Here is an 18,339-nt window from a genome sequence, read left to right as displayed (position 1 = left end):
CCTATAGGGGAGACTGGAGTAAAACGGGACGGTTTTTGTTTCCCCCCTATATCTCCCAAACTAATTATTGAATTTCTTTAAAATTTTGTTTTTATGTATTCCATATTGTAATGAACCCCCCATATTTTTTATATAATTTAATAATGAACCATTTCCCCATAAAATACCTTTAAAGTTTCCTCAGATTTGTGGGAGGGGCCTATTTTGGGGGGTAATTGAGGACACTGGGGTGGGTGATGAGGGACGTCCTCCGTTTTCGCCTTAAAATTCATCAATAAAATTGAAAAAAATTGAAAAAGTGTTCCACTGCATATACTCTTTGAGTTTATAAATGTTTCAAATTGATTATTGTGTTAATGAACCTTTTTTCTTATAAATACAAAAACCCTTATGGAGCAGTAGGACATCCTGCGTTGCTAGGTAACGAAATCGAGCCTCTTAAAAATGCTGTACGCTGATTGGTCCGTAACTGTCCCAAATTAGCCAAAAACAGCTGTCCCGATTTCCCGGTTTAGACACTTTTTTTTTAAAGTTCATACTGTCTAAACTAATCGATCTAAAATTATAATTTCTGTTTTAAACGATCAAGAAATGAATCAGCTTCATTTCCATATTAAATTTACATGCCATTAGCGTTTATTTGTTTCTTCAAACATAAAATGGCGGAGACAAAAATTTCTAAAAAAAAACCGTTTTTTTTGTTTTGTCAATAACTCATGCAGTTATTGACAAAAACCAACCAAATTTCATGCCAAATTAGATTATACAGATTTACATAACATACTAAAAATTTTTACAGTTTTATTAACATCTACTATTTTTCCCCCCACTGTCCCTTTTGACCCGGTGTCCCGTTTTACTCCAGTCTCCCCTACAGTCACGTGAAATTCTTTCCTCCTCCTTTTTGTTTTGTGGCGAATTTTCATTCTTTCTTTTAATTGATTGGCATGCTTGTCATGTTGATTATTACTTTTTTGATAGTTAAATTTTGGTCTGATGTGGAAAACATTTTCAAATATTTTTTTTTAGGTTGTAATCCGGGTAGTTAATTAAGTGAATTAACGGAGTGTATTCAGCGAGGCGAAACGAGCTTCTCTCTACAGACTCAGCCGAAACCAGACTGCCTTTCTTCCTGCTCGCTGCTTCCAAGCTTCAGCGCTTGAGCGCCACGTGACATCTAGCGGTCGCGGGAAGAAGGGCACAATAACACAACATTTTTTAGTTCAATATTTATAACCAGGTTTAATTTGTATCTTATTTTTATGTTTTATTTAATTACAGCTATCGACTTGACGTGTTGAACTTTGCAAATGGGAGGGAGAGGGCGAATAGTTAAAAATGTATGAAAAATGATTGGGGATACTGCGCCACATCTCCATTGTGGTATTTTTGAGTTTGCGGTTTACAAATTATCAAAATTTCGAATTTGAGTTTCACTAAAAAACCTGTCTTGTTCCCATTTGCAACACTAGATTTCATTATTGAGTTTGTCCAAGTTGGAATTGGTAAAATCATGGTCCTAAAAAATTGACTGCTTGGAAGACATGCCACAAAGAAGTAGGCCTAGTGTGACACTCTTAATGTTGGAAGACAACAGAAATCAATGTTGGAATTTAAAGCTTTCTTGTTAAACGGTTTACTTGTCGCAAAAAAAACCTAAGCACAAAAAATGTTGTGTATATCTCTTAGGCACAAATTGCACTAATAAATTCTTAATATAAAAAAAAAGAGTCAAATGACTATAGCTAAATCAGCTTGGTTTCTTGAAAGTATAATTGTTGGTTTGAAAACTGCTAAGCAGACTTGATCGTGTTAAACTTTGCAAATGGAAGAAAGAGGACGAATAGTTACAGTGGGTACCGAAAGTATCCGTACGGCTGAGAGGATCAGTAGGGAAAACGCGTTTTTCAAAACGCTCCCAAAAATAGAATTCTCGGTGGAATTCAATAAAATTTTTTTCAAAGGTTAACATTAAGGCGGGGTATCATGTGATTTTTTTTGGGAATTTTTCAACAACGCGATAGGTGGTTTTTATCGCGTTGTGTAAGTATCCGTACGGCCGAGAGGCCCAGTAGGGAATGGGCTTACTTTGGAGGCCTGTTATTCAGTAACTACGTAATATTATAGAGTGGGAAATTTCTTAAAAAAAAGAGCTGCATTAGCTCTATCTGTGGTCATAAGATCACATTTTTTAAGTTTCATTTATAGTAATGAAATCAAAAATGAAAACACGAATTATAAGTTTTCCGTTTTCTTCCCCTCCATTCCCCATCACCAGTGTTGCCATATCCCAAAATCTCTTTCTTCCCTTGGACGGAAGAGGGAGAAAGAGAAAGGGTAAATATTTTTTGATATGGCAACACTGGTGATGGGGAATGGAGGGGAAGAAAACGGAAAACTTATAATTCGTGTTTTCATTTTTGATTTCATTACTATAAATGAAACTTAAAAAATGTGATCTTATGACCACAGATAGAGCTAATGCAGCTCTTTTTTTTAAGAAATTTCCCACCCTATAATATTACGTAGTTACTGAATAACAGGCCTCCAAAGTAAGCCCATTCCCTACTGGGCCTCTCGGCCGTACGGATACTTACGCAACGCGATAAAAACCACCTATCGCGTTGTTGAAAAATTCCCAAAAAAAATCACATGATACCCCGCCTTAATGTTAACCTTTGAAAAAAAATTTATTGAATTCCACCGAGAATTCTATTTTTGGGAGCGTTTTGAAAAACGCGTTTTCCCTACTGATCCTCTCAGCCGTACGGATACTTTCGGTACCCACTGTAAAATGTATGAAAAATGATTGGGGAAACTAATTAAGCAAATTCTCGGCCACGTCCAAATTGGCCGTCACCACTTATCCTGCCACCCAGTCAATGATAGGGTTCGGTAGTAAGAACTGAGCTTTGACCAATAGGAGCGTATATGCCAACAGAACCCATCTTGAGGAAGGCGACGGCTGTTCTATCCGTTGGTAAGGAGAAGACAAACTGGAACTGGCGCTGCTACAGGATTTGGGACTGCCAACTTTCCAGGAAACGCCAAACTGTTCGACAGTTTGGGCCAATTGGCCGGATCGCATGGGGAGGTCGTCGCGCCGACGGCCGTTGAAGTAGCCGCAGAGGCCGCAGAGTCGGCGCTTGAACGCCGGCGGCACCGTCACATCCAGGAAGCTCTCACCGTCCCACAGCAATTTCACTCCTGGACAAATTGGATGACAACCGATGTAGACACAAATTCCCAAATAGATACGACGCGGATGGACAGAAAAAGGAGGAGCCGTAAAAGTAAACTCACCGAGATTCGTACGAACAAGGACGTTAAACAAAATCTGAATTTTTTTTTTCTAAGTTCTTGCCAAAGAAAACCAATTCAGATTTTGTTTTAAAAATGTGAAAAAACTCGCATGTTTTACAGAATCTAGGCATTCCATATAATTCCCTTTAAAAATATAGAAAAAACAAGGAAAAATTATGAAAAATTGATTGTGATTTGAACCTGTTGATAGTCTCATGAGAATCCACCGCTATAACCACTAGACTGTAAATCGCATACTTACAAATGATTCTGACCATGGCGGAATGCAAATCAGACACACAGGCATCCAAAGGGTGGAAAGAATCTGCGGAAATGTGGAACAAAAACCGATACTTACGACCCTCTGGCTAGGTACTATGGCAACAGGAAAGGGGCAGGGAACCCAAAATTTGTCCCACACAGAAGCGTACGATGATGGGCCGTGAACTAAAGTAGGCCATGCTTCAAGTTCAAGAGAGACAGCTAGACCACTATCACCCTCATTATTCTGAGATTCTTCATCTGAATCTAATTCAAAATAGACTTGGCCTTCGTTTCTCCCATCTCCTTTACACTCTCCAATTTGTTAAATTTCTATAAATTACGTAATAATATATACATAATTTTTTGTATCATTTATTTTGTAAATGATAATTTGTTACTGGTTTACAATGCTATGCATTTATCTAAAACGAATAAAATAAATTATATTTCGAAATTACATGATAGCACTATCTTGATTGCTGTCATTTGCCAATGGTTCACTTATCAGGCTTTCTTGTCCTTTGGGGCATGCTAAATTCTTTTTGATAAGATATGATGCGCTACGATTATACGCTGCTTGAAAATTCAAAATAAATAGTTACCATCCATTCGTGCGAAGAACTGTGGAGGGACATCGACACCAATTGATCGGTCAAACCGGGTGATAATAAAGAGAGCCATCGAACTGCGTCCTGTACGAAGTTAACAATACAAAATGTTAATTTTTATCGATAGATAGACACAACCATTCGACTGAATGTGTTTACCTCTATGTGGGCTTGGAAAATCCTTTTAATATCAATATCGTTCTCGTCGTCTCCAAAAGGATACGCCGCCAATCGACCGAATTTCAACCACAAGTAGTAGAGAAAGTACTGATGTGCGTCAAAATATTCAAACATTAATTAAGAATGATAGCAATTAACAAATGAAATGTAATGTACTTGAAATGTGTTGAGGACAGGGAAATATTTAATGATGAACGAAGTAGGGGTGTGCTTTTCAGTTAATTGACGGGCCATCAGCGACGCTAACCCAAAGGAATAAACGGTAATCGTAACAGCCTAAGAAAAATTTACCCATTTCAAAAACCATAGACGAGATTTCCTTGGTAGAAAGTAAAGATAATAACCTGAATTAACGCAAATGGGATGTTTTTTGACGCAAATTTGATGGTGTCTCCACAGCTTTTCTTAAAACCCATCAGGAGATCTTGATTTCGGCCATAATCGGAAATGTCCATGAAAATACCCTTCCGGTTACACAGTTTCAACAAAGCGAGATTCCAATGTACGACCACTAAAGGGTGATTGGAGGCCGGTTCTCTTTCCAGCAGCAATGTCTCGTGTGGTTGCAGCAATCCTATACAGAAATAAAAGCAATGAGAGAAGCTATTAAAGGTGGATCAAATAAATACCGGCGTTTTGAAGGGATGTCAAATTGGGGAATACTCTTTTCAAAGGCTTGCAGATGAGTCGAAAAGTAAGTGCCCAGCCTAAAAGGATCCAACGGGTGTATTGCTGCACTATTTGATGACCCTTATTATAATTCGTAAATCGATTAATTCATCAAACTTAAAAAGGAAAACATGTTTTGGAACACTTACTTCCGTTTGATTTTCTTTGATCGACATGACAAAATTGACTATCACTTTTGTTGTTCCTTAATATTTTTTATTATTATTATTTTTTAATTTTTTATTAATATATTAACATTTAATATTTAATACCTGGCATTGAAGTTACCAATGAAAACCATCTCTACGATAACTCGGAAAAGTATATAAATTAACTGAAGCCTTATGACACTAAATTATAGCGATTAAAAACCTGCATGGAAGTTGAGGTAAAGAAACCCAAGAGCAGAATGATTGGCAGTGCAGACGTGTATGTTGAACAGTATACGGCAATGTCTTCGAAACCTCTAGAAATAAACACAGCACTTAATGAGCCTTAAATTACAATTACAATAGCAAAAAGAAAGCCGGGAATACTTTTTGCTAACGTCATCTAGTACAAAATCGTACACAACTGAAATCGTCAGGTAAAGCGTCGTATAGATGAGGAATTCTTTCCATATCAGTCGATAAGTGCTCCCCTTCCATCTGCATCGACAAGTTGAGAAGAATATTAAACGATGCCAAATCGCATAACACTACATCTTGTAAATTTCAAACTCCGTACCTCAACAGCGTTTTCATGTTTTGACCAAACTTAACAGCGGATCCAGCAGAGCAGTGGGTGTCGCGCATTGATCTGGAGAAGAGAGACTAACGTTATATTAATGCGAAGTGAAAATACACACGTATGCCTCACGTTGTATCAAATCAAACTGACGCCTTCATCCAAAGAATTGTCGTCATCACCAATGGGAATATGGAATATGTTCAAGTTTTCTTTCGAACGTTGGCCTTACGTTGGGAGCACATTCAAATCCTGTATGGCAGCAGCTGCTACTCGAGTGTGTGTTAGGTAACGAAGGTGAAAAATTCAAGAAAAATTACTCAATAGACGACAAATGTAGTTCAATCACTTGATTCCCTGAATCTACCCAATTAAAGAGAACTTGCCATTCATTAATTATTTTCTCGTTCTGACTGCGGATAATCCGTTCGTGGGAAATGACCTTACCGCGGCTGATTGGAATTGGAATCATTTAAGGGTTTTTACTTCATAGGAAATTTAAAGTTAATTAACTGCTGATTAATTGTCGTCAGGTAATGAAGCGCATATAAATAAATGGACGAACCGGCCAAACATTCATCGAGTCTTACGAAGTGACTAGTTGGAAGATGACGTCGTCCACCATCCTCTCGCTTCTTGTTTCTTGTTCGATTATTTTTGCTGGTGTTGTCGTTGGTAAGTATTTAATTTGAAGTTTCGTACGGAAAAAAATTTATTGTGTAAAATTGTATATTCTCCATTGACTGAAAAATGGGCTGCGTAATCAAGTGGAAATTTTTCTATGAAATTAGATGCTGAGCTCTGCCCGGAAGCCTTGGCCGATCCGTTTGCAGAGTTCAAAACTCACTTTCTCCTCTGGACAAGAAGCAATCCAACTGTATTTCAACCCTTGATTGTCGACAATTCATTTCTCCTGAGTGTTTCCAACTACGAACCAACGAACCCTACCATAATCTACTCTCACGGTTGGGCAGAAGATGGCCAAGATGATTTAAGTCTCGGAATGCGCGACAGTACGTATTTTTCATTTGTTTCAGTTTCAACCGGCCGTATATAATTGAATACTTGACATTATTTGCTCTCTCAGGTTTTCTGCAGAGGGAGGACTGTAATTTTATTTCTGTCGATTGGCGATTTTTAGCTTTGCCACCCGTTTATCCTAAATCAGCGGCCAACGTCCAGCCTGTAGGAGAGCTCACTGGGAAATTAATCAATTTCCTGATTTCTCAGGGAGCCGACCGTCTCAAATTTCACTTGTTGGGCTTCAGTTTGGGAGCTCACGTTGTTGGCCGAGCAGGGCTGACCGCCACCGACATCATGCCCAGAATAACAGGTTTGATTCTTTTCGGAATTCGGAGAGGGTGCTTGATGATTTTGTAACATAGTATAACTTTGGATTTCTAAAGGATTTGACCCGGCATTTCCGTGTTTCGAGAAAGCCAGTAGGGACGAAATTATCGACAGTACGGACGCTGAATTTGTAGACATAATCCACACTAACGCTGGACTTTTAATCCAAAAGCGCTTAGGATTTCCGTTCTCTCTTGGGCATGCAGATTTCTGGCCTAACGGTGGATCGATTCAGCCGGTAAATAAGAACGTCTTCCGCTTAATTAATCTTTAGCTTCTTTCTATAACGACATTTGGAATTCCTCGGTAGGGATGTGGCTCAGTCGATCTAACGACGAATGGAACCCTAGCAAATATCGAAGCTGTTTTATCAGAAGGTTAGACTTCATATTAGTCCCCGGTGTTTTTGTTGCTTAATTATTCAACTACTTGTGTGGAAATGCAGTTGCTTGTAATCATCGACGATCCGTGCTATATTTCATCGAGTCCGTCAACAGTGCCGTACCTTTTACTTCCACCCAGTGTAATTCTTATGCCGAATTTAATAGTGGAGCTTGCGCCAATAATTTCCGAACTCCAATGGGACTTCCCGTTTCAACCTCGTGAGTGCCACTTCTTCAACTTATTATCTTTTTTTGAAAATGATTTGACTTGATGAATTTTTTTTTTCTACAATCAGAGCTAGAGGAAATTTCTATTTGAATACCAACGACAGTCCTCCTTTTGCGCAGGGTTGATGAAAAGTATTTTAATATTGCAAATGTGGACCGATAATATTTATTTGATGGACATAACAAAACGAGGAGGTGCAAGTGTTGGGGCAGGTCCCAAAGTCCGTGAAGTGTTTCAAGTTAAATTATTTTCGAATGTGAAGGTTTACCCGCTGACAAAGTTGTGAAATACAAAACCGAGGTCGTTCTACAAATGCGTTTTTAATGAACCCTTTAACTGAGTTAAGAAAAACATTAAAACAGAAAACAGTTGTAGTCAACCGCCTATACGCTCACGAAAAAGCGTACTCCGTACTATGTCACGATTTCTAATCAACACCACCTAACCTAACGCTGTCCAAAAGGAAGATAAATGTGTTCCTACCTTTAAGCCTCGGAAATACGGTGCGGGATAGGAAATAGGGCCTCAGACTCGTGAATACGCCCACACTCACATGAGGTACACAAGGTCAGAGGGGATTTAAAAGCTCGACTGACATTGGTTGTTTCTCCAATCAAACGAGATGCCGTTAATCTAAATAAAAAAATAAAATTGGGTTATACAAAAAATATTTGCAGAAACAACAATTAAGGAAAAGGTGAGAATTAAACAGTGGGGGTAAGCCTTAATTTTTAATAAACAGGAGAATTTTAGGTTTAAATGTACTACACAGCGTGTATGCAAGTCGTGTATCATTAAAATATCTAGCAGGAATCGCAAGTACTAAAAATCATTGAACTATCGATAGAAATGATTAACAATCGAAATCGCAATAAATATTTTAGTCAGTGAACGAGTTTTGAACATTTTATTTCAACACTTTTCATCAGTTATAACTCGCTTTCCTGAACGGGAATATTGCTTGAAACTGCACGCTTTTCGGACTTTTCTCTTATTTTCGCGTGATCCTAGAGAAACATTGCTCATTAATACAACGCGTATTTATTTCCCGCACAATTTTGAACGCGATACTTACTATCCAGAGATGAGAGGGGTTACTGATTGAAGTCATTGCCACTTTTTCGATGGGAGAAGTGTCAACGTAGAGCGATTGTAATCGAACAGCATCCTTGAATGCCGAAAACATGCATCAACACATGATTCAAAAGATAGTATCGAAATATTACCTCAATATGGGAATACATCAACCGTATGACGTCGATATCATCCTCATCATCACCGAAAGGATGGCTGGCCATACGCCCAAACTTGAGCCACGAATAAAACAGGAAGAACTGCATTCATTGAAAATTAGTTAACATTATGTAATCCCAAGAACTTGTGTTTGCAATTTACTTTGACCACGTTGGTGATGGGGATATAGCCAATAACGGTAAACACGGGTTTCCCTTTCCATGTTCCATCGTCCGCTCTTGCTGTCGGTGTACGGGCCATTAAAGATGCCAAACCGTATGAATAAACAGCTACAGTGACGACCTGGAAAATTGACGTTCCTATTCGTTTCAATCAATTATCTTGCTGTGGAGGAAATTCACCTGAATGAGAGCCGAAGGTATGTTTTTGGTGGCGAATTTGATGGCGTTATTACAATTTTTCTTGAATAGCATTAAACAATCAAGATTTCTGGTGTAGTCGGCTGGAACGTAAAACATGTTCCGTCTGGCGCACACCCGAAGCAAGGCTAAATTCCAGTTGATGACGACAAGCGATTGACTCTTGGCATTATGTTCCATTTCCAGTTCTAGTCGTTCATGTTCCAACAACAAACCTGTGGATGGAATGGAATTCGAAATATAAATCTTCTCTTGTTTCATTTGTTTTTACTCTATTAAATACACCTTCGTTTTGAAGACACATTAAGTCAGGGTAAGCTTCTTTCAGCCCTGGACAAATCATGCGGAACACCAGTGTCCAACTTAGTACAATCCATCTGGCGTATTGTTGCACAATTTGCATCCCCTTTAAAATATCCACATTTGAATTTTCAACTTTGGCGCGGGTACCAAAATCATGCAATGACTTATTACCTCAGGTTGGTTTTCCTTTAGTGAATGTACAAAGTAAGCTGTCACTTTGCTGGTACCTTGCATGTTATATAAGTTTAATAAAGTATGACTGTATATTTTATAAGTATATTTATAATAAGTTATGTAAGTATATATAAGTTACCTGGCATTACTTGTACTATTGAAAACCAGCGCTATAAAATGCACATAGAAGAACAAAATTATTCTCCTACGGCTGACATGTTAATCAGCGCATAAAATGTGGATGTTAAATACCTGCATGGCGGTTGAAGTGAAAAAGCCGAGCAACAAAACCATTTGCAGAGACGAGACGAAACTTGAACAGTAAGCGGCTACATCTTCAAAATGACTGCAATGTGTCAATAATTCCTTGTAATGATTTCTCAAACATTATGAATAAATTACGAAATCTTACTCCCTCGAGTTGTCCGTCAGCCCAAAATCAGCCAAAAGAGTTATAGAGATGTAAAATGTAATGTAAATCAAAAACTCCTTCCATATGTGACTGTATATGCTTCCTTTCCATCTAAAATCAAAAAATTATATACTTCCGCTTCTAATTACTATCTAATTGATGAGATCGCAAACCTGAAAACAGTTTTGATGATGTCGCCAAATTCACTCGCGGTGGGTGAAGCGAAATCAGAGTAACCCTTCGATGAAGACTTTTTCTTCAAATGAAGACGCTCACCCACTCTCGAGATCATGTCGCACTACGTCGAGTCGAACGTATGTTAACCTGCAACCGAAAGCCTAAATCAAATAGTATTAAAAAGTCAAAAAAAAAATTGTCAAAGATGCTTGGCCCCAATAGTTCATCTAGCAGAGAGCGCGGCATAGGTGGATCGATAAATAATTATTTTCGTGTACGTACAGAATTAAGAAATTTTTTCTAAGCCACACGATGTCGAATTGATAGGAAACCACATTCCGTGATAACTTTGAGATTTTCTATCGAAATTTCCCATTTCCATTTCCTTTCATGTGTGGTTGCCAAACGGTCGTTCATCTAAATTGATGCTGCTCGTGTTAAAGGACGTTTGAGGTTTGATTTCCTTTTACGACCGCACTATGATGATTAAAATTAGAAAAAAAAAAACCCCAAAGCACTTGAAGCCACTCAAAGGTCTATAAATGATGTGGCCATACCGACGACAGTCTCACTTTGACCAGGACTAAGAACTAATTTCGACGACTACTCACAGCCAAAATCTAAGATGGGTCGTACAGCACTGTTGATGCTCTTTTTGTCGATTTGTCTGAGTTATGCTTCGGTATCAGGTAAATTGTAAAAAAAAAGAAACTTGATTCTTCACTTTCACCTCAAATTCTTTTTTCTACTTTACTTATAGCAGCAAACCAAGAAAGAGACTCGCGATTTTGGCTTCGCCCAAGCGGTAAAAAATGTATGGAATATTCTGAAAAATGTACTCGCGTTCAACAGTACTGTGTCCCAATTTTTAAACATCACAGTTGCAGGTAGGAAAATAGACTTGCACTATTTACTTTTAGAAATTGTTATGATAAGGGGTATAATCGATTTTATGTTTTTTTTTCTTAATTATATTAGTGAATGGAATGATCGTTGCAATCGTTACAATCAACTCTGCCCTAAATTGGTACAAGTCGCTGCTGCTCCTCCTCAACAAGTCGTCGCTGTTCCTCAACAAGTTGTCGCTGTTCCTCAGCAAGTTGTCGCTGTTCCTCAGCAAGTAGTCCCTCAACAAGTCATAGTCCAACAGCCTGCCCCCCAAAAAATTAAGTTTAAATTGTTCGGTTAATTTGTGTGGCTTCTTCTTACGCGAATCAATCATTCACGTGCAACGTGACTAAACATAACCATGATAGCCTGTAGTATGCGTATTTGAAATACATTTAGTTGGCGCTCTGAGAAAACGTGTTTAATCTTCAATAAAAAGTGTCATGAAAATGAGACACAAATATTATCTAGATCACAGATATTACAACTTAACACATTCAGACATTTTATTATTTGAATACAATTATCGAGTTTTTTTTTATAACTGCCGTCTTTGCAGGATACTTAATCGAAATTTTTTTGTCGGGGATAATTAATCAGTTTATGAAACCACTTTGTTGCTTTAGGCTATCTATATTATAGGCTAGTCTGTGCGGTTACGTACTTAACCCTATCTATTTCCTTTCACATGTGGTTTTATCGTTCATTGAATCTTGGCTTGTGTCTTACAACGTTTGAGGTTTGATTTCCGTTCGCAACCACATAAAACACTAGCTGATTATAATTAGAAGGATGCAATTGGAGCAGTTCAAATGCATATAATTATACCCCAAGAGGGACCACATCGACGCCAATCCCACATTATAGTGGACTGGAGAATTTCGACTAGTCCTTTTATAGCCTAAAATTAAGATGGGTCGCTTATAGCACTTTTGATGCTCTGTTTTTCAATCTATCTGAGTTTTTATTCTTCTGATCAGGTAAAATTTGAAAATAAACTTAAGTCTTCACATTTTTATTATAACTTCCTTGGCAGCAAACCAAGAAAGAGATTCACGATTTTGGTTTCGTCCAAGCGGCAAAAAATGTCTGAAATATTCTGAAAGATGTACTCGCGTTCAGCGGTTCGGTGTCCCCACTTTTCAACATTACAAGTGCCGGTAGGGATCTAATTTTAAATTAGAAATTGTTATATGCAGTTTACATAACGGTTTATTGTTTATATTATTTAGTAAATGGCAGGATCGTTGCAATCGTTACAACCAACTTTGCCCTAAACTTGTTTTTCAACAACAAATCGTGCCTAAAGTTGTTCAACAACAAGTAGTACCGGAAGTTGTTCAACAACAAATCGTACCTCAAGTTGTTCAACAACAAGTAGTACCGGAAGTTGTTAAACAAGTTGTACCGGAAGTTGTTCCACAGCAAGTTGTAACGGGAGCCGTTCCGCAACAAGTCGTAAATGCTCCTGTTACTCAGGAAGACGAACGTCAATTTTTTCCACAACAATACGTAGTTGTTCCTGCCGTGCCACAACACATTTACGTACAGCAGCCCCCCAGAAAATATAAGTTCAAATTGTTCGGTTAGTCTACGTATGTGAGAGATAATCTTCTTCTTTTTCCGATCAATCGTTCACGTCCAACGTGACTAAATTAAACCCCCAAAATCCTGCAGATTGTATCTGAAATACATTTTAGTCGAGGCTTAAAAAATTCTTTATTTCTTGTCAATAAAACGTTTCGTGAAAAGATGTCATTTGAAAATGAGACAGAGAACCACCTCATATTAGACAGCTTACACAAATTTTATTCAATCATTTGAAGATAATTATTGTGTCTTCATAACTACACAGCCTAGATTAGAGTTCCCCTAATTTTCTTGCGGGGTGAGATAATTATAAAACGGTTACGAGAAATAAGCACGTTGTTGCGTTACATAGCTTGCAGTCACGTGAAATCTATGCACTTTCTGAACCACATAAAACAATTCACACCACTTCCGCTGAGATGCAGTAAAACTCAAAATGATTTCATTTGTCATGCAACACATATTGCACAATCAAGAGGAAAGAGGGGGAGTGTGTTTGGATAATTTCAGGATACACAGATGACAGATCAGCCAATAAATACATCAATCTCCATGCCTTTGCGATGACAGTCTGAAAGCCAACGGTGACGGACGAAGGTGACCTGAAGTAAAATCTAGCTTTTTAGCATGACTCGCCTAACACTGCTAATCGTCTTATTGTCCGCTGTCTACCTAGCCCATTCTTTAGGTAATTCTATCTATTATTGTCAACTTTTCAATAATTTTGCTGCAACGTATTTGTTCCTTTTTATAGCCATATGTTCTTTATTGTCTTATAAGTGCTGTTACGTAATTTCGTTTACTTTCAGTCCAGGAGAATTATGACGCCGCAAATAACGAGGCCTTGTGGATGACGAATGAATATGTAAATCGTAACGCTGGCGAAGCTGCGGACCAACAAAGAGAATCCCGTACGTTCTGGCGACATCATCACCGTGATTTTAACAGAGTACCGGTTCGTCGACGTCCGGTAACTGACCCTACAGTCCCGCAAAGAGATGTTATCACTGATTCGGAAGGTTTTGGCATCGGTGACTCATGAGCTTTTGCTCAATCTAGTTCCGTGTACACCGTATAATGAAATACAATATCCTGTCGTATTTTAATTTGTATAAATTAATCGTCAAGAGATCCGGTCAACCGTCTAGCTCAGGGAAAATCGTACTCCGTACTACATGTCCTCGATTTACAATCAATGCCAACAAATAGTCAAAAAGAAAAAGTAGAGATTAATTGTTCCTACCTTTAAGCCTGGGAAATACGGTCAGGCATCCACAAGTGCTCCAACCGCAGAAAATTTGAAGACTCCTCCAGGCAGGATAGGAGACATTGTCGTGAAAATACACCTGTTCATTTAAATAGAAAAAAAAAAAAAAAAAAAAATGGGTTAAGAGAAATATTGACAGCTAAACAACAAACAAAGAAAAATTTTAAATGAGACAGTGGGTAAACGCTAATGGTTAACAAACAGAAAAATTTAAGGTGTTCATTTTATACACTGCATTTTTGTAAGTCATGCATCATCGAAATATCCAGCAGGTTGAAGGTTAATAAAAGTTACGAAAATCCGCGAAAATCATTACCCAAGCAATGATAGTGAGATAAGTGAGATTGTTGCTGATGGCAAGTCAATATCAGCCCAAGGAACAACACTCAAAACTGAGTGGCAACACTCAAAACTGAGTGGCAACACTCAAAACTGAGTAGGCCTTTCAATAAAAAAAAAAAAAAAAAAGCCCAAGGAAATGTTGCATATTGTGTTGTTATGGTGGTTCGCCCAGGCCTCAAATGGGCACCAAATAGAAGGTTACATTGCAAACAAACTGCCGTAGTGCCGTGCATCGACAGGGGACTGGGGCTTACCTACATGATGATACATAACCAGAAACTAAGATTTCACAAATTTGGGACATGTTTAACTCTTGTACTTAAGCTCTCATAATAATTATATTCGCATCCTTAGTTTTATTTACCTGCTAAACGGCATGTGTAAAATGACTTGTGTATTAAGCGATTCCATAGACGCGAACAGAGTTGACACGACGACCACATTTTTGTAATTTTCTTTCGAAAATCGAAACTGTAAACAAAATAAAAACAGACGACACTAATTTTCTAATTAGCAATTCTTAAGATATCGATAGAAATAATTAAAAATAATTACTTTTAAACCGGAACCGCCAGCCCCGCCACCATTAAGACCAGAGGCCTATGAGGACCCCCTGTCGAGTCTCTTTTTGTCTAGTGATTGACTGATTTGTTAAAAGCAACACGTAATTATCACGCCATAGTTTGACAGCATTTACAGTTAATTAGCAAAGGAAGGCAATTTGAATCCATTGAACTCCCTTCCTATGTCCCCATTTAATATTATTAATTAAGGAGGATGACGTTGGCTTTTTTTTATTTGCAGGAAGGACGTTGACGTTGCAAAACAGGCACGTACACGGCCAGTTTGGTTGCTTGACAAAAAAAAACACGTTCCATTTCAATCAAGGTCTTCTGAAAGGACGAAGTTAAATTGTATTGCTGATTGCTGTACTAGCAACATTGTTAATAACACGTTATACGCAGGGTAACATTTAAAATCGATGGCCTGAAACGTGACATAAATAGACGTAACCCTGTATACAGTATACTGGAGGTGACCTATATTCATACACCTCATAAAATTTATTTCTTACAAAAAGTTTCCCTAAAGATATACAGCCAATTAAAACCAATTCCGAATTAATTTCATTTGCCACACAACAAATATTGCGCAATAAAGTGGTAATAAGGTTGGAGATGAGTTGGCAAATATTCTCCGGGATCGAGCTATAAAAGCATCCATCTTCATGCCTTTTCGATAGCAGTCTGACAAGAAACTTGTAACTGACAAAGAGTTTCTACCATGGCTCGCATGACATTGCTGATTGTCTTATTGTCCGCATTCTACCTGGGCCATTCTTTAGGTAAGTGTATGATGACAACAGTTATTCAATCATTTTACTGCAACGTAATATGTCGTTCATCGTGTTAATGTGTTTTAATGTTGCATAATTTCCTTTGTGTTTTTAGTCCAGGAAAAATATGATGCCGCAGGTAATAACGAGGTCTTACAAATGCCGCATGATTATGTTAATCGTCACGCTGGCGAAGCTGTGGACCAATTAAGAGAATATCATACATATTGGGTACGTCGATACCGTGACGTTAACAGACAACTGGTTGTTCGACGACCGGTAACCGAAACTTCAGCTCGCCAAAAAGATGTTATGACTGATTCACAAGGTTTTGGCATCGCTAATTCATACTAATTTTTCGCTTGATGAGCAAATCTCAAAGCAAAATACACATTTTTTGGCCTTTTAAAATTTGTGCCGTTTGACTTTGATGAAATTATTTTACACTCTACCTAGGTTGTGAATAAGAGAGGGTTAGATGAATTAATCGGAATCAATCGCGAATTTATTTTCTCAATAACCTACAGTTTAACAACTAAATATTGTGTTTAAAAAAAATTTGCTTTAACGAAATCAAATTCGTAAAGGTGTCTGAAAAGCATGTTCTTGTTCAAGCGCAAAGTCCATCTTTGGGTACAGTAGGAGCTGGACAAGCCGAGGCGGCAGTTCCAGTTTTGTAAACTGGTGTGCTGAGATAGTTTCCAGCTTCACCGTCTGTAAAGAACAATTTGATATTTGGTTTCACCACTAGTTTTGTAATGAATTACGTCTATAACGATAATTCCACATTAGTTTTAGTTGCACTAAGCTGGAAGAACAACTTACAATTGCAGACGTAAAATAACTTGTGAGGAAATTTCGGCTGAAATTTCGTGTCGTAATATGAAACGATTCCACAACCAATCTTAAACGTTTTAGCCCATACCATTTGAGTGTAATGACCAATTACTCCTGTCGGTTTCGATCTGTGTTAGAAATTATTCAAATTAAACTACAATATCTTTTAACTTAGCGTTTCATAGCATACGGGAACGACGCCACGTAAGACGCTGACATGGTTTTTACTTCGTCGTACCAACTTTGAACCATACTAGTCCAATTGGACTTCTTCATCTCCACCGTTGAAAACTGAATGGCTAAATAACAATTTTAGAAAATGTCAAAATAATTCAAAGAAAATTTATTAATTAATTTTTACCTAAATTTTGGCCGACTTTAAAGCGGGCTAATTAAAACCAACGATATCAATAATTAGTTGTGAATAATTTTCAAAATAGAATGCTTATACAATGCAATTTTTACCAATGTTGCGATCGACATCGTGAGTGAACACACACTGTTGTGCGTGAGTCTGAGCCATGAGAGCTAATTCATCATCCCAGCTCTGTGAAGCAATTGACAATGATGGGTTTCAAAATTAAAATTTAAAAGTCGTTATGTTTGAAATTTATAGCGTGCCATTTCTCTCATGTTGGCAGCTGCTGGCTGCGGTCCGGGATTGCCACGCTTTTCCATCGCCTTGGCGACTTGGCGACGCATTTTGTTGTGTAAATCAACGATCAAAGTTTTATCAGCAGCTGTAACAGACATCGGGACGATCTTCATGCAAGCGGTGCCATAAGATGTCGGCTGAAAATGTAAATTAAATTGAATAAAGAATTACTTCTTAGTGGTTATCGAAGAATGGAAGAAGCCTTGGTTGGCGTCGGGATGTTTACTTGCCTTGTATTTGCACAAAGTGTTCTGTGCACTTAGAGTACAGTAGTCGAAAGACGTAACCGATCCGGCTAGTAAAGCAAGAATCAGAGGAAGTAACATTGTCGAAAGTTTTTCAAAAGCCTGTGCTGTTAGGAGAATGTTGAGACTCTTGAAACTGAAATGCGGACTGAAAAACTTCGTCGGTTTATATAATAACACAAGACCCTACAATCGCTTGGTCTGACGCAGGTGGAGGCTACTTTTATGGCAAATTTAATATGAATAAAATCATTAGGCGTGGCTTTGAAACTGAATCGCAATCACGAGGAAAAACCAAGAAGTTGACTGACCTCATCACCTGCGCCTGCTTAAATGTGATCCTGACAGTAACGTTTTAATCTTCGTTGTCTAGTTAGGAACGTACATTTGTACAATGGTTATTATTTGTTTCAAACCGTAGTAATTCATCTCGGAGTTCAACAGCCTATAACTCCTATAACTCCCCTAACGTTCAAACGACAGTGATAACTTGCGCATGCTTACCGTCCTATAGCAGCCGTGCTACATGCAGGCCAATTGAAACGTATTGAACAATTAATATTCATAAGCAATTAGGTAGGGTTCTTATGACACCAGCTGGTACCAGCGTGAGCCAATCGGAAAAGGTGTTTCCGGATTTGTTTGCCTTTTTGATTTATACTTATACCTTACAAAATATACTTACGAACAAGTTGATGTAAGTGGGAAAGAAATGTGACTTTACGAGCATGCGGGACTGCGGGTTGCCTACTAACTTCATTCATAAGGTAGCTTAACCATTTTTCATT

The 18,339-nt window shown here is 38.1% G+C and overlaps 5 protein-coding genes across 9 annotated transcripts; 2 read left to right on the top strand and 3 right to left on the bottom strand.

Annotated features, from left to right (window-relative positions):
* Positions 1–3,911: 3,911 nt before the first annotated feature.
* On the bottom strand, positions 3,912–5,973 carry LOC124335977 (bestrophin-2-like). 2 transcript variants are annotated; one of them, XM_046789490.1, is made up of 12 exons: positions 5,883–5,973; positions 5,751–5,822; positions 5,561–5,671; positions 5,397–5,490; positions 5,297–5,327; positions 5,174–5,229; positions 4,985–5,105; positions 4,700–4,929; positions 4,512–4,631; positions 4,335–4,442; positions 4,170–4,259; positions 3,912–4,105 (listed from the first exon to the last, which is right to left on the bottom strand). In XM_046789490.1, exons 2-12 carry the CDS (start codon positions 5,816–5,818, stop codon positions 4,022–4,024), a joined length of 1,113 nt encoding a protein of 370 aa, XP_046645446.1. In that variant the 5' UTR covers positions 5,819–5,822; positions 5,883–5,973; the 3' UTR covers positions 3,912–4,021. The 2 variants fall into 2 exon arrangements, with proteins under 2 accessions (XP_046645446.1, XP_046645440.1); XM_046789484.1 differs by having other exon boundaries at positions 5,751–5,906.
* A 209-nt stretch (positions 5,974–6,182) lies between these two features.
* Positions 6,183–8,007, top strand: LOC124336160 (inactive pancreatic lipase-related protein 1-like). Its single transcript, XM_046789856.1, has 7 exons — positions 6,183–6,425; positions 6,542–6,763; positions 6,838–7,083; positions 7,157–7,338; positions 7,411–7,477; positions 7,546–7,702; positions 7,780–8,007. Exons 1-7 carry the CDS (start codon positions 6,359–6,361, stop codon positions 7,835–7,837), a joined length of 999 nt encoding a protein of 332 aa, XP_046645812.1. The 5' UTR covers positions 6,183–6,358; the 3' UTR covers positions 7,838–8,007.
* Positions 8,008–8,600: 593 nt separating this feature from the next.
* Positions 8,601–10,650, bottom strand: LOC124335870 (bestrophin-2-like). The gene is made up of 11 exons (XM_046789364.1): positions 10,388–10,650; positions 10,215–10,325; positions 10,055–10,148; positions 9,942–9,972; positions 9,800–9,855; positions 9,611–9,731; positions 9,308–9,540; positions 9,108–9,248; positions 8,939–9,046; positions 8,788–8,880; positions 8,601–8,719 (listed from the first exon to the last, which is right to left on the bottom strand). The coding sequence occupies exons 1-11, from the start codon at positions 10,504–10,506 to the stop codon at positions 8,642–8,644; spliced, it is 1,185 nt and encodes a 394-aa protein (XP_046645320.1). The 5' UTR covers positions 10,507–10,650; the 3' UTR covers positions 8,601–8,641.
* A 262-nt stretch (positions 10,651–10,912) lies between these two features.
* LOC124337014 lies at positions 10,913–13,975 on the top strand. 3 transcript variants are annotated; one of them, XR_006917196.1, is made up of 4 exons: positions 10,913–11,080; positions 12,313–12,439; positions 12,512–13,557; positions 13,679–13,975. XR_006917196.1 is itself a non-coding variant. In XM_046791026.1 (3 exons), exons 1-3 carry the CDS (start codon positions 11,017–11,019, stop codon positions 11,578–11,580), a joined length of 402 nt encoding a protein of 133 aa, XP_046646982.1. In that variant the 5' UTR covers positions 10,923–11,016; the 3' UTR covers positions 11,581–11,695. The 3 variants fall into 3 exon arrangements, 2 of the variants coding, with proteins under 2 accessions (XP_046646982.1, XP_046646990.1); XM_046791026.1 differs by lacking the exons at positions 12,313–12,439; positions 12,512–13,557; positions 13,679–13,975 and adding exons at positions 11,152–11,278; positions 11,370–11,695 and having other exon boundaries at positions 10,923–11,080; XM_046791034.1 differs by lacking the exons at positions 12,313–12,439; positions 12,512–13,557; positions 13,679–13,975 and adding exons at positions 11,155–11,278; positions 11,370–11,695 and having other exon boundaries at positions 10,931–11,080.
* Positions 13,976–16,300: 2,325 nt separating this feature from the next.
* On the bottom strand, positions 16,301–18,337 carry LOC124336787 (venom allergen 5-like). Of its 2 annotated transcripts, XM_046790590.1 has the most exons (8): positions 17,863–18,337; positions 17,537–17,771; positions 17,273–17,443; positions 17,117–17,198; positions 17,013–17,039; positions 16,842–16,950; positions 16,640–16,779; positions 16,301–16,528 (listed from the first exon to the last, which is right to left on the bottom strand). In XM_046790590.1, the coding sequence occupies exons 2-8, from the start codon at positions 17,630–17,632 to the stop codon at positions 16,425–16,427; spliced, it is 729 nt and encodes a 242-aa protein (XP_046646546.1). In that variant the 5' UTR covers positions 17,633–17,771; positions 17,863–18,337; the 3' UTR covers positions 16,301–16,424. The 2 variants fall into 2 exon arrangements, with proteins under 2 accessions (XP_046646546.1, XP_046646538.1); XM_046790582.1 differs by having other exon boundaries at positions 17,537–18,337.
* Between the last annotated feature and the right edge of the window lie 2 nt (positions 18,338–18,339).

This window comes from Daphnia pulicaria, chromosome 1, assembly GCF_021234035.1.
Source record: "Daphnia pulicaria isolate SC F1-1A chromosome 1, SC_F0-13Bv2, whole genome shotgun sequence".
In the NCBI taxonomy this organism is placed as follows: Eukaryota; Metazoa; Arthropoda; class Branchiopoda; order Diplostraca; family Daphniidae; genus Daphnia; species Daphnia pulicaria.
This window is presented reverse-complemented; position numbering and strand designations above follow the sequence as displayed.